At 32.6% G+C, this 13,205-nt stretch overlaps 1 protein-coding gene across 1 annotated transcript in view; it reads right to left on the reverse strand.

Annotated features, from left to right (window-relative positions):
* The window catches only part of LOC139490037 (uncharacterized), a 100,478-nt gene that overhangs the window by 16,000 nt on the left and 71,273 nt on the right, over window positions 1-13,205 (reverse strand). The window contains exons 29-31 of the mRNA XM_071276889.1: window positions 7,381-7,520; window positions 3,403-3,599; window positions 2,855-2,982 (exon numbers count right to left, since the gene is read on the reverse strand). Coding sequence (XP_071132990.1) covers window positions 2,855-2,982; window positions 3,403-3,599; window positions 7,381-7,520 — 465 coding nt within the window. The remainder of the gene's footprint in view (window positions 1-2,854; window positions 2,983-3,402; window positions 3,600-7,380; window positions 7,521-13,205) is intronic.

Consider the following 13,205-nt stretch of genomic DNA (forward strand, 5'->3'; position numbering starts at 1 on the left):
TAATTTGGCCCAGTAGTTTCAGAGAAGAAGATTTTTGTAAAAGATTTCTAAGATTTACGAAAAATGGTTAAAAATTGACTATAAAGGGCAATAACTCCTAAAGGGGTCAACTGACCATTTCGGTCATGTTGATTTATTTGTAAATCTAATTTTCCTGAACATTATTGCTGTCAACAGTTTGTCTCTATCTATAATAATATTCAAGATAATAACCAAAACAGTAAAATTTCTATAAAATTACCAATTTAGGGGCAGCAACCCAACAACTGGTTGTCCGATTCATCTGAAAATTTCAGGGCAGATAGATGTTGACCTGATAAACAATTTTACCATCTGTCAGATTTGCTCTAAATGCCTTGGTTTTTGAATTATAAGCCAAAAACTGAATTTTACCCCTATGTTCTATTTTTAGTATCTTGTCTTAGGGAGGGATAAATCATACTTTGTAAAGAATCACTCCGATTCAAACAAAAAATTCTCTGAAACCGACGTTATCAAGATGCTTGATTTCTTGATTGACAACATATTTGTAACGTTCGGAGGACGTGTTTTTCAACAGACTGTCGGCATCCCAATGGGAACAAACTGTGCCCTTCTACTTGTCGACTTGTATCTTTATTATTATGAGGCTGACTTCATGCAGGAACTTCTAAGGAAGAAAGAGAAGAAGTTAGCAATATCCTTTAACTCTACTTTCCGCTATAAAGATGACGTTCTTTCACTAAACAATTCAAAATTTGGTGACTATGTGGAACGCATCTATCCCATCGAATTGGAGATAAAGGATACTACAGATACAGTTAAGTCAGCTTCATATCTTGACTTACATCTAGAAATTGACAATGAGGGTCGGTTGAAAAGAAAACTTTACGACAAAAGAGATGATTTCAGCTTTCCAATTGTGAACTTTCCATTTCCAAGTAGCAACATTCCAGCAGCACCTGCATACGGGGTATATATCTCCCAATTGATACGATATTCCCGTGCTTGCATTTCCTATCATGATTTTCTTGATAGAGGGTTACTGCTCACAAGGAAGCTATTAAACCAAGAGTTCCAAATGGTGAAGTTGAAATCATCCCTTCGTAAATTTTACGGACGCCATCACGAATTGGTTGACCGTTATAGAATAACCGTTTCACAGATGATATCGGATATGTTCCTTACGTCGTAACTACAATCCCCTTCCTTTCATGAATGTGACCTACCGAATTTCGGTCATGTTGACTTATTTGTAAATCTTACTTTGCTGAACATTATTGCTGTTTACAGTTTATCTCTATCTATAATAATATTCAAGATAATAACCCAAAACAGTAAAATTTCCTTGAAATAACCAATTAAGGGGCAGCAACCTAACAACAGGTTGTCTATTTTGTCTGAAAATTTCAGGGCAGATAGATCTTGACCTGATAAACAATTTAACCCTGACAGATTTGCTCTAAATTCTTTGGTTTTTGAGTTATAAGCAACAAACTGCATTTTACTCCTATGTTCTATTTTTAGCCATGGCGGTCATCTTGGTTGAATGTCCGGGTCACCGGACACAGTTATTAAAATAGATACCCCAAAGATGATCGTGGCCAAGTTTGGAATAATTTGGCCCAGTAGTTTTAGAGGAGAAGATTTTTGTAAAAGATTACTAAGATTTACGAAAAATGGTTAAAAATTGACTATAAAGGGCAATAACTCCTAAAGGTGTCAACTGACCATTTCGGTCCCTAAACAGTACCTTCCACATCCTGACATGTGTCCTTTATTGTAGACTACTCAGCACTTACTATCATTACAATTACACTGATCATCTTCTGACTCGGACTTCTCTTGAACTGAATTTTAATGTGCGTATTGTTATGCGTTTACTTTTCTACATTGGCTAGAGGTATAGGGGGAGGGTTGAGATCTCACAAACATGTTTAACCCCGCCGCATTTTTGCGCCTGTTCCAAGTCAGGAGCCTCTGGCCTTTGTTAGTCTTGTATTATTTTAATTTTAGTTTCTTGTGTACAATTTGGAAATTAGTATGGCGTTCATTATCACTGAACTAGTATATATTTGTTTAGGGGCCAGTTGAAGGACGCCTCAGGGTGCGGGAATTTCTCGCTACATTGACGACCTGTTGGTGACCTTCTGCTGTTGTTTTTTTCTATGGTCGGGTTGTTGTCTCTTTGGCCCATTCCCCACTTCCATTCTGAATTTTATTTATTACCTATGTCAGATTTGCTCTTAATGCTTTGGGTTTTGAGTTATAAGCCAAAAACTGCATTTTACCCCTATGTTTTATTTTTAGATACCCCAATGATGATTGTGGCTAAGTTTGGTTTAATTTGGCCCAGGAGTTTCAGAGGAGGAGATTTTTGTAAAAGTTAACGACGACGAACGATTGATTGACGATTGATTGACTTTTTGATTGTTTATGAGTTATAGAGGAGCAAGTACTTTTTTTATAGAATTTTTTAGATGGGCAAGTACTTTTTTGCAGAATTTATAAAGATGGGCATTAACTTTTTTAATGAAAAAATGTTAAGAATGCACCGACACATCCATCTGGTAAATATTAAACGGTCCCTAAACAGTACCTTCCACATCCTGACATGTGTCCTTTATTGTAGACTACTCAGCACTTACTATTATTACAATTACACTGAGCAATTCCTTCCTTGTCCTGACATGTTCCCTCACTTGAACACTACTTAGTAAATACAATCATTACAGTTACACTGATCGTTCCTTCCTTGTCCTGACATGTTCCATCACCTGAACACTTCTTAGTAAATATTATCATTACAGTTACACTGAACAGTTCCTTCCACATCCTATCATATTCACTCATTTGTACACTACACAACACTTACCGTCATTACAGTTACACTGCGCAGATCCTTCCTTATCTTCACAGGTCCCCTTCATTGTACATGGATTGATAATACTACAGACATCTGGGGAATCGCCACATGTTACTCCTGTTGTACCTCCTGGACATCTGTAAAAGAATCATTTTTATCGAAATAAAAAGAATATATAAAAACTTAGATGATGTTTAAAAATTAACTGGTAAGATGTTGACAAGAATTGTATAATTCATATACAGTTTTGTATCCAATTCAACAAAATTACTACACTGTAGCAATCTATTCTATAATCGATAACGAAGTAAATGATTTCTGAACAGTATCTTCAATGTACCATTGCTACATTGATTATTGAATTATTTTCAATTTATAGATAAATGCTAGAAAAATAATCAATTTAACACATCCATCGATCACAAGAATAAACCTTATGAAAAACATAGCACATGTACGTGTATCATATAGTATAACACATTTATGACTAAGTTCTAATCACACGCACATACTATTATTTGCTCAATTTAGACTAAAACAGACTAAAAAAACCAAACCTGCAAAAGAAATTGTCAGTAAGATTGTAACAGACTCCTCCATTGAGACATGGTGATGGGGCACAGTACTCTACAGGAGTTTCACATCTCTTTCCAGTCCATCCCTCCCTACAACTACACTCAAAGTCAGCTACCTTATCTGTACATGTACCTCCATGTTCACATGGGTATAGTTGTAGACACTCATCTATTTCTTCCTGTATTTATACATAGTTATATGAATTTGAAATAGAGACTTTTTTTATAGACTTAAGATGTGTCATTAAGAAAACTCAGAGCAAGCTTCATTATCAAATGTTAGATAATTTTAAACGTGGCGAATGAAAGTGACGTGACACAAGTACAGTGAAAGGTTACAGATACGTAAAAGGTTAAGAATACGGACAGAGAGGGGCTCAAGAACAAAAACGGAATTTAAACTTTTATTTGATATAACCTGTATTATCAGTAAGCAGATAAACAATATTATTGTTTCTTCAGTACTTTTTTTCTTTCAGTTTTGGTAAAACTAAAGACTATTAGATATTTTAATCATTTAGTAAAGATGCATTCAAATTCTGTTGCAAAACAAAAATGACAAATTGCCTACTTCATTTCTACTTAATACAGCTACATGTATACGGAGGTTTTTTTATTTAACAGACAATCGATCGAAGAACTATATTCTCTAAATATTTTCTCAATAAACTATTCTATGGTTATAAAATAATATTTTGTATGTCGATCTCAGTCTGTCACAATTTTTTTTTTTTTATATTAGAACATGTACTAGTAATTAAAAGTCTTTATTATGCGTAACTATATTATTTGCTATTTTTGCTACATTAACTGTGTGGCAAATATTTCAACCAGGTAAAATATAACTAACTATTTTGAGGAATTAAAACGTTTCATTTAAACCCCAGTTACACAGTCACGTTTCGGCTATCCCGTTTTGCTACGTTTTCAAAACGTAGCAAAATGGCAATATACGTAGCAAATCGTTTTTAAAACGTAGCAAAATGGCAATATACGTAGCGAATCGTATCGATCCGTACATAAAACGGCTATATACGTACATGTATAGCTATGCGTGGATTGATACGTGATCGGTCCCGTTTGTAGTGGTCTGCACAATACAAACGTGACTAAAAATAAAAACGTGTACTGAATTTATAGAATTAGTAAATGTACCGTTTTCGTATAATAATAAACAGTACTGAATAAACAGAAAGTACATCATTACAAGTTTTCCATCTTGCTGAACAGTACTGATACATGTATATACGAGGGTAGAAATGTACCCAAAAACATTTCTTGGTAGTGTAGTAGGAACGTAAAAAAGCGCAGTGAAACGTAGAAGGAACGTAGAAATACGTACTTGAAACGTATACGATACGTACTGAACCGTATTTGATTTTAAGCACTAGGTTTTAATACGGTTTAGTACGTATCTTCCACGTTTCATTAAATAACTAATCATAGATACCAGGAATAAATGTTATATATACTCCAGACGCGCGTTTCGTCTACAAAAGAATCATCAGTGACGCCCGAATCCGAAAAAGTTTTTGAAAAGCCAAATAAAGTACAAAGTTGAAGAGCGTTGAGATCCAAAATTCCTAAAAGTGTTGCCAAATACAGCTAAGGTAATCTATGCATGAGGTAGAAAAGCCTTAGTATTTCAAAAAATTCCAAATTTTGTAAACAGTCAATTTATAAATATAACAATATCAATGATAGTTCATGTCAGCACAAAAAGTGCTGACTACTGGGCTTCTGATACCTATGTTTTTGTACGGTATATTACGCTTCATGGTACGCATTACTAGGTTTCATGACGTTTTGCTAGGCATTATGACGTTCCTAGTAGGCGTATTACTACACATGTTCATCATCTTCTACGTATAGGCAAACCAGATGTATCTATATTTCCCGCCTATTGCTTAAATGTTCCCTCAGTCTAAGAGCCAGATGAACAGACAACAGACGGAATTGACAGATTGTTGATTATTGTTACTCAGTTATTTCAATAAATCGTTGTCAATCTATCCCAGCACCCAACTCCATATATCACAAGGTCTTTCGAACAATTATTTAAAGTTTAAATGAATTAGAATAAACTTATTGACCATGGTCATGTCTGTCGCCAAGAGCCCAAGCCATTACATGGTGACACTTATTCTAAAACCTAGTAATTTTTTAAGTGACTCGACACCTTGTGATTCGTGACACAGTATAGAATATGTTTTTATAGTTCGCAACATGTTATTTGCCCAGAGAACAGTGTCTTTTTTAAGTTTTTATGTCTAGAGAAAGCGAAAAGAGGTCTTTTTATCAAATAAAAGTTTTTCCTTTTCGTCATCTTTTGCTTTATCCAAGTGTTTAAAAATGTTGTTCTTTATGTGTGTTTTCTGTCTTGAAAACACTAAGGGGCATACCAAGGAAATCGACTGTTATACAGATTTGGGTTTAACATTAAATGTGTCACTTCTTTGTTGTACAGCACTTCCTACATAACAGTTTTATAATTTCATTTTTTAATATCCCTTTTAATATGGCTTTCAGAAAATAACGCATGTTGTGTTTCAAAATCTATTGGATCGTTCGTACATCTCTTAAAGCAAAGCTTTTCTCGTTGACTTTCTGAAATCACTTTGCTCCTTCTCTGCATCTCTGTCTTTCCTGAATTTTATTAATTAATTACCCTGTTTCATAGGTCATTGATAACATCGTAGTGACACGTGATACGACGTAGAATAAACGTACAAAACCGAAGGAAAACGTGCGAAAATGTAAAACCGTAGTGAACTGAATTAAAAACGTACTGACCCCTTGCAATACGTACTGAAACGTTGTACAACGTACATGTAGGTTATACGTAACAAAACGTATTAAAACTTAGTAGAACGTGTCCCGTGTATTTATCGAAAAACCTTACAAAACGTAACAATATGTAGACGAAGGTATCAAAAGTGGCATAACCAAGCAAAACGTACGAACCGTTTCAAAAAAATGACAAAAACATACAATAAACATACTAAAACATAGTTGTCGAAACGTGACAGTGTGACTGGGACTTTACTAAAAAACAAATCAAATAAAATTTAGGCTTTATAATGGCTAACATATCAATTTTTTTTTAACAATTCCAGGACTTTAGTTTGATATTTGTGTATACAAACCAGCATAATAACCGTACGAAAATTGATTTTTAAACAAAAATGTTTGTGTGAGTAAAATGTTTTGGAAAAGAAATGTCGCTAATTTAAAAGAAAACACCAATATTATAAAATATGTCATATGACTATTTACATTTTGATTATTTCAATTCTGACATATTCAAGACGTTATTTTAATTAAAAAATGACAGTTCATAATCAAACAAACAGACTGAATCAAATCACATTTCTTTTAGAGAACTCCAAAAATTCTGGCCTATATGTACATGTGTGACTTCTAGCCTGCATGTTATTATATTATTTTGTTCTTCTTAACGACTTTTCGTGACGTAGAACCTTGTTTTTACAATAATACGAACTATTGAAGGTTCCTAATTTCCTGTTGAAATAAAAATCAGGAAGAATTTGTAAAGATCTGTTGAGCTAAGTCTTTTTCAACTGACTGTTATAGTTTGTTCTTTTATAAGCGCTCACAAACATGCTTTACTCTGCCACATTCGTAAGTGCCTTTTCGAAGCCTGTTGTTCGGTGGGTGAAATTTGTTCATGGCTGTCATATTTGCTTTCTTTAATTGTTTTGTTATAACTTATATTATGGCGTCTTTTTTCTCATTTGAATTGTTTAATGTTTCTTGTCAAGGCATCGAATATCCGACTATACAGAGTGTGTTTTATTGTTGAAGGCCGTATGATTGCTTATAACTGATAACATTCACTTCGTTTGAATTCTGTTGGATAACTGTCTTACGTACCATGTCTTTTTTTTTTTGTATATTGAAAAATTATTAGTAAAGATATGTTACTTCATAGAAACTTACGGTGCAGTTTTTACTAGTATAACCTGCTTTACATATACATTGATAATCATTCAACAAATCGTCACAACGGTTTGTTTTAGGATCTACATAAGGACCTGTACATTTTCCAACACAGTCATCTATATTGTCACAATTAATCACTGAAAATAAGAAATCATAGAAACGAAACATTTTTTTTCTCGTACAGTTTAATATATTATCACAATGAACTACAAGTATTGTCAAGATATAAACATCACACAATAAAAATCAGAAAAAGCTTTGGGTATACTCTGACTCGGTGATCATTTTATGTGTACAGTGTATTTCAAATGTACGTTTGCAACATGCATTTGCTGATTTTTTTAATAAATTTCACAAAATGCATGTTTACGAATGTGTGACGGATATTTGATAAATTAAATATAAAAATACTAAACCAGCATCTCTAAAGATCCTTTTCAGCTGGAATTATAATAGTTTTTTCTGTGAAGTAGAAGACTGTCAAAAAATCGGGAAAAATCAAAGTGATATATAAACTCAAAAGTTATTAAGTTATAGCTCATTACAGTTGAGTGAATTTGGGTTCATAGATATTTCTCCAACCTTCAATACTATAAGACTGTCGTATATTCTGAGTGTGCATGAGTTTACATTGATATAAGACGTGTCACGGTATTTTGTTATCCAACATTCATTTGCTTACTTTTGATGTTGTATTTGTTATACTGATCGGATATTGTTAAATGTCTTATCGTTTTTTAGTTGTTATTCTTACTTTTTTATGTTTTATTTGTGTGTGTGTGGGGGGGGGGGGGGGGTATAGATAAATAATCACCCACTTCATTTATCAGATTTTAGTTTGGTGCATTCATTTGCTTACTTTTGATGTTGTATTTGTTATACTGATCGGATATTGTTAAATGTCTTATCGTTTTTTAGTTGTTATTCTTACTTTTTTATGTTTTATTCGTGTGTGTGTGTGGGGGGGGGGGTATAGATAAATAATCACCCACTTCATTTATCAGATTTTAGTTTGGTGCAACTAAACTTACACGATACAGTTGGTTTACAGTTTCATTTAAAAGAAATACCGACATAGCTATATAATACAAATAATTATCTAATTACTACAACAATTTTATATTAATAATATTTTAATTTTCATTATTATTAAATACATCAAATATCATTATTACAAACCTAATCTTGAACTATATACTTCTTTTTTTAAGTTTTATGAATTTACCTGTGACGTCACTTGTGTGCGTCGATCTAGGGTGACATACAAGCGTGGTTCAACTGTGCAGTTTATATGTGCTGACCTAGGTTGTTTTATGTGAACGAATTATTCTGTATGTAGTCAACACTTCGGATTACTTAGGATTTTTTTTTATCCTAGACAAATATCCTTAGCCGTATTTGGCACAACTTTTTGGAATTTTTAGGTCATCAATGCTCTTTGTTTTGTTTGACTTTCTTTACTATTTTGACCTGAGCGTTACTGGTGAGTCTTATGTAGACGAAACACGCGTCTTGCGTATTAGAGAATAAGCCTGGTACCTTTAATAACTATAAGCATGTCTTAATGATCTATTGTATTGTTTATTTGTGTATTTCTATGTCCTCTATGTCCTTCCATTTATTTGTGTTGTAGTCCTGTCATGTAATGTGGTCATTTTAGTGTTATATTTAAGATTGCCATACAAGTGCGAGGTTTAGCTAGCCACAAAACCAGGTTCAACCCATCATTTTTTTCTTAAAATGTCCTGTACCAAGTCAGGAACATTTCAGTTGTTATCTTATAGTTCGTGTCGGTGTGTGTTGCATTGTCATTTGATATTTTTTCACTTCAGTGTTTCTGTTGTTTCGTTGTCTCCCTCGGTTTAAGTTTGAACCCCGGATTTGTTTTTGTTTCAATCGATGTATGACTTTCGAACAGGGTATATCATTGTTACCTTGATTGAGGTATTTTGTCCATTTTGTTGACTGACGAATAAAAACATAATAATCTTTATTCAAAATACTCTAAAAATATCACTGGCAACACGTTTGGTTTGAAATCTGTTTATTAGTATCAGAAAAGTGTTCGAAACGGAGATGATGAAAGGCAATGGACAGGTGTGCTCAAAGTATACAGCAACTGAATAAAATATGAATATTGTCATATTTTCCATCACATTCATGAAAGCAAATACAAGAGCTACGGAGTAGAACCAGAAAAATTTCAGGGGTTACCAAAGGTTCTGACTGACTAATGAAGACACTACACATGCGAAATGCGACTATATAATGAATCTTAGACGATGTCACCAAAGGTATTGAAGAGCAATATAAATGCATCCCATTTAGAGAGAACACCATACTAAAGAGTATAACATGTATAGGATGAATCTCTATGTTTATTGACTATGCTCTTAAGCATTAACATGATAAATACGGATCGACTATCACAAGTTTCAGTTCTCTTTGCATCAAGGACATAACACAGTTAATGGTTTGACTAGATATTCATGATATTAAACAGAATGTCATATGTTATCATCAAACTATTATATGATTATGACAATATATGTACACAGATTAATGTTGCTTTAAAATAAATTGTATTCGAAATTGTATTACTTGGCGTCAATCAAACAAAACAAACAGTAAAACATGTGAAATTAGCTGTTACACATTTCTTATGATTTTACATTGAATTATCTTTTGTGATGTTTGGTATTTTGTTTATTGTTTTTTCCTGAACGATACTGTTGGTTTTCTCGTTTTGATTGTTTCGCATTTTGTCAGGTCATATATTTATGAAGCAGACTATGCCGTATTGACTGATCAGTTGTCTCATTGAAATTCGAATTCAAACTACATTTCCTTTTTTTAACAAGACAATCTTTAATCCAGCCATTGCTAATGATAAGGTACTTAATAAACTACCTTTCTTGAAAAAATACCGCCCTACAGTTGTTATATGCATCTTATATAGCTTTTTGGGTGATACAACATTTCTTGAACGACATAACACGTACATACAAACTTATATAATTATCTTACTTAAAATTATGTCATTAGACTTTCCTCTCATACTAGAAATGCCTTACATTTAAAACCCTCAATTTTACAAATACAAAATCTTAGCATATTTGATTAAAATTAAAATTGATTATAAGAACATTGTTTTTTAGAATAAACGGCTCCATCTTGATTGGCTAGCAGTGTTGTCTGATAATATATAAAACAAGTATTGCCTTCATAATGAATGCTATCACAGTTCTGGTTGACAAGACAATCTTGTTCACATGCTTCAAAGGATATTACCCTTAGAACTTCACCCCATCGAGAATCCTGTCCAGCTATGTTTTGCCGACGGATCATTTCACACGACGAGATATCTAAAAAATCACACAAAATTGGATAACCAGTTGGGTTTTTTTTACACAAAAGCACAAGTATTGCTTGTTTCTTCCTGTCTGAGTTGCCAAGAAAATCGGCTATACTATATAAATACTACATAGCTTAGAGGGTGATAGAGCAGAATGTCAACTAGAGAAATAAATATCCAAAGCAGACCTAAGGTTGACAATCTTTATTCGAGGGTGAAGCAATTGGCGTTATGATATCTATTGTACTGAATGTTCTGTCTTTATTGTATTTTTAAGTTATAATTAAAAGTACTTAAATGTGATACCTTGTATGCAACAGCGTTAGAATTATTAGAATAAAGACACAGAAGTGAAGCAAGATCATTTTTAATTTAGACATTCAAGAAAATTGCTAAGGAGAATACGTAAAACTTAAGCCTCGTCTCTATTGGAAAAAAGCAAATATTTCGAACTCCAAGGAAAATTGAAATAAGAAAGTCCTTTCTTAAAATTCATTAGAATTATTGATGCATATATGTGACCCGCCATGACATTTGCATGCTTATTGTTAGAAAAAATATAAGCATGATAAATATCGAGATTCAATGAAATACGTATTTGTGAAGAAGAGATGGAAACTTTCCTTGGCTTCTTTTTTGCGGACGCCGAACTATAAATCATATATAAGTTTTGAAGAAATTTTACTTTATCGTTTGAAGTGAAATTGAATCTACATTTTAAATTGATACAAAAAAAAATCAAATGTCTGCTCTATAGATTTCCTTTCATAAATGAAGTCTGAAATATATCCATAATAAATGCACCGTATCAAATGCATATATGAGAACACCTACTTATAAACTGTTACGTGTCGCATACTGTGTTTAGAGACATGAATAATAAATCTAAATAAAAAAAAAGGAATTCTTAAAGCTTACTTTGACAAATTTTAAACAAACTTCATTTCAACAAGTTTAGATTACATGTTCTAAAATAGAGCTAAGAATTGTTTGTATTGTAGTAAATTTAAGTCTTTGAATTTTATTCAAATACGCTATTGAACATCACTAAGAGCCAATAAATACAATAATTTTGTGTTTTATAAATAAGTGCCTTCAAAAGATAAAAGTCGTCATAGAACAGTCTCATTTTCATACCGGTATTCGAAATGACTCGTTTCATTGCTATTACAACAAATATGTCATAATACCATGACATAAAGTTTTGTTTCGGAATATTCTAGGTAAATATAAAAAAAAAGCAGATGTTAAACAATGTACCCTCCTAAGCCTGGAAGTGGTTTGTCACATATAGTTAACGGCGTTTTTCTCACAATGACGTTTTACCTCCATAAGCCTGGATATGTCGTTGCTGGTCACATATCATGATATAAAACTTTGCTGAGTTATTTTATATTAGACTATCTCCCTCGTATTCGTCATTGAAATTATTGATGCAAATTTAATTTATTGTTTTAAGAATGAACAGTTTTTGATTGGTCTGCTCGAAAGGATGAAATTTTATAATATTCTGCTGAGCTAAGGGAGATTAATTCATCTGTTGGTATTAGCCAAAAAACTGGCAATTTAACGTAAAATATGAAAAAAACTATTAGCTACCAAAGTTCTTATTCGAAAAACCGTGCATACTATTGATATAAAAAATAAAACAGAGTTTTAATTTACTCTATTTAGCACCTATAAGTCATTTGTCTGTAAATTTTCCGGAATTATTTCTGTCATTTTGTTGATTGATTTCATGTAACCAAAATATTGCACTTTTTTAATGGTAACGATGTTTTAATCCATATGCTTCATTTGTGACCAAGGTCATTCGAGATATCAATATCATTCTCGTTTGACCTGTTTTCTGTTCTTTTAGACTTTGAAATTGAAAATTGTTCCAAAATAATAGGTAAATTTTGATTTATATACTGTTCAAGGTTGTTCAAAAACTGCAGTTTGTCATCACATTGATTTACAATTTACCGACCGTCGTATTATTTCATTACAGCATACAGAGGTGTCAATTTCAGTAGAAAAGGCCAATATTCATTGAATTGTGTGACACCAAAAAACAAAAAAATATGGCAAGTTTAAGGAAGTACACCACTAATTCATGGTCCCATTGCTTCCTATGCTAAATTCCTCCGTTTCAAGCAAGCACACCTCTTTTGTTTTAAGTTCAAATAAAGTTTCAATCATTGCATTGCAAAGCAACACTTTATGGTGTCTTGTACTGAAAAAATCAACATACCTTTAATTGCATATAAGAAAGAACTGGTTCCCGGAACTTCGGATGTACCCAAACAGGTACTTCAGATCTGACAAACAGACAAAATGTACCCTCTTTGTAAAATTTGGTGCAGTTTTTTTAATATTCAAAATTAAAGTCCAAAAGTGTTCTAAAATGATCACCAGTCCTTCAGATTTCATTTGATACCAAAAATACCTAAATATTCTACATATTTTGAAAGTAACACTCATG

Source organism: Mytilus edulis, chromosome 9 (assembly GCF_963676685.1).
Source record: "Mytilus edulis chromosome 9, xbMytEdul2.2, whole genome shotgun sequence".
Taxonomy (NCBI): domain Eukaryota; kingdom Metazoa; phylum Mollusca; class Bivalvia; order Mytilida; family Mytilidae; genus Mytilus; species Mytilus edulis.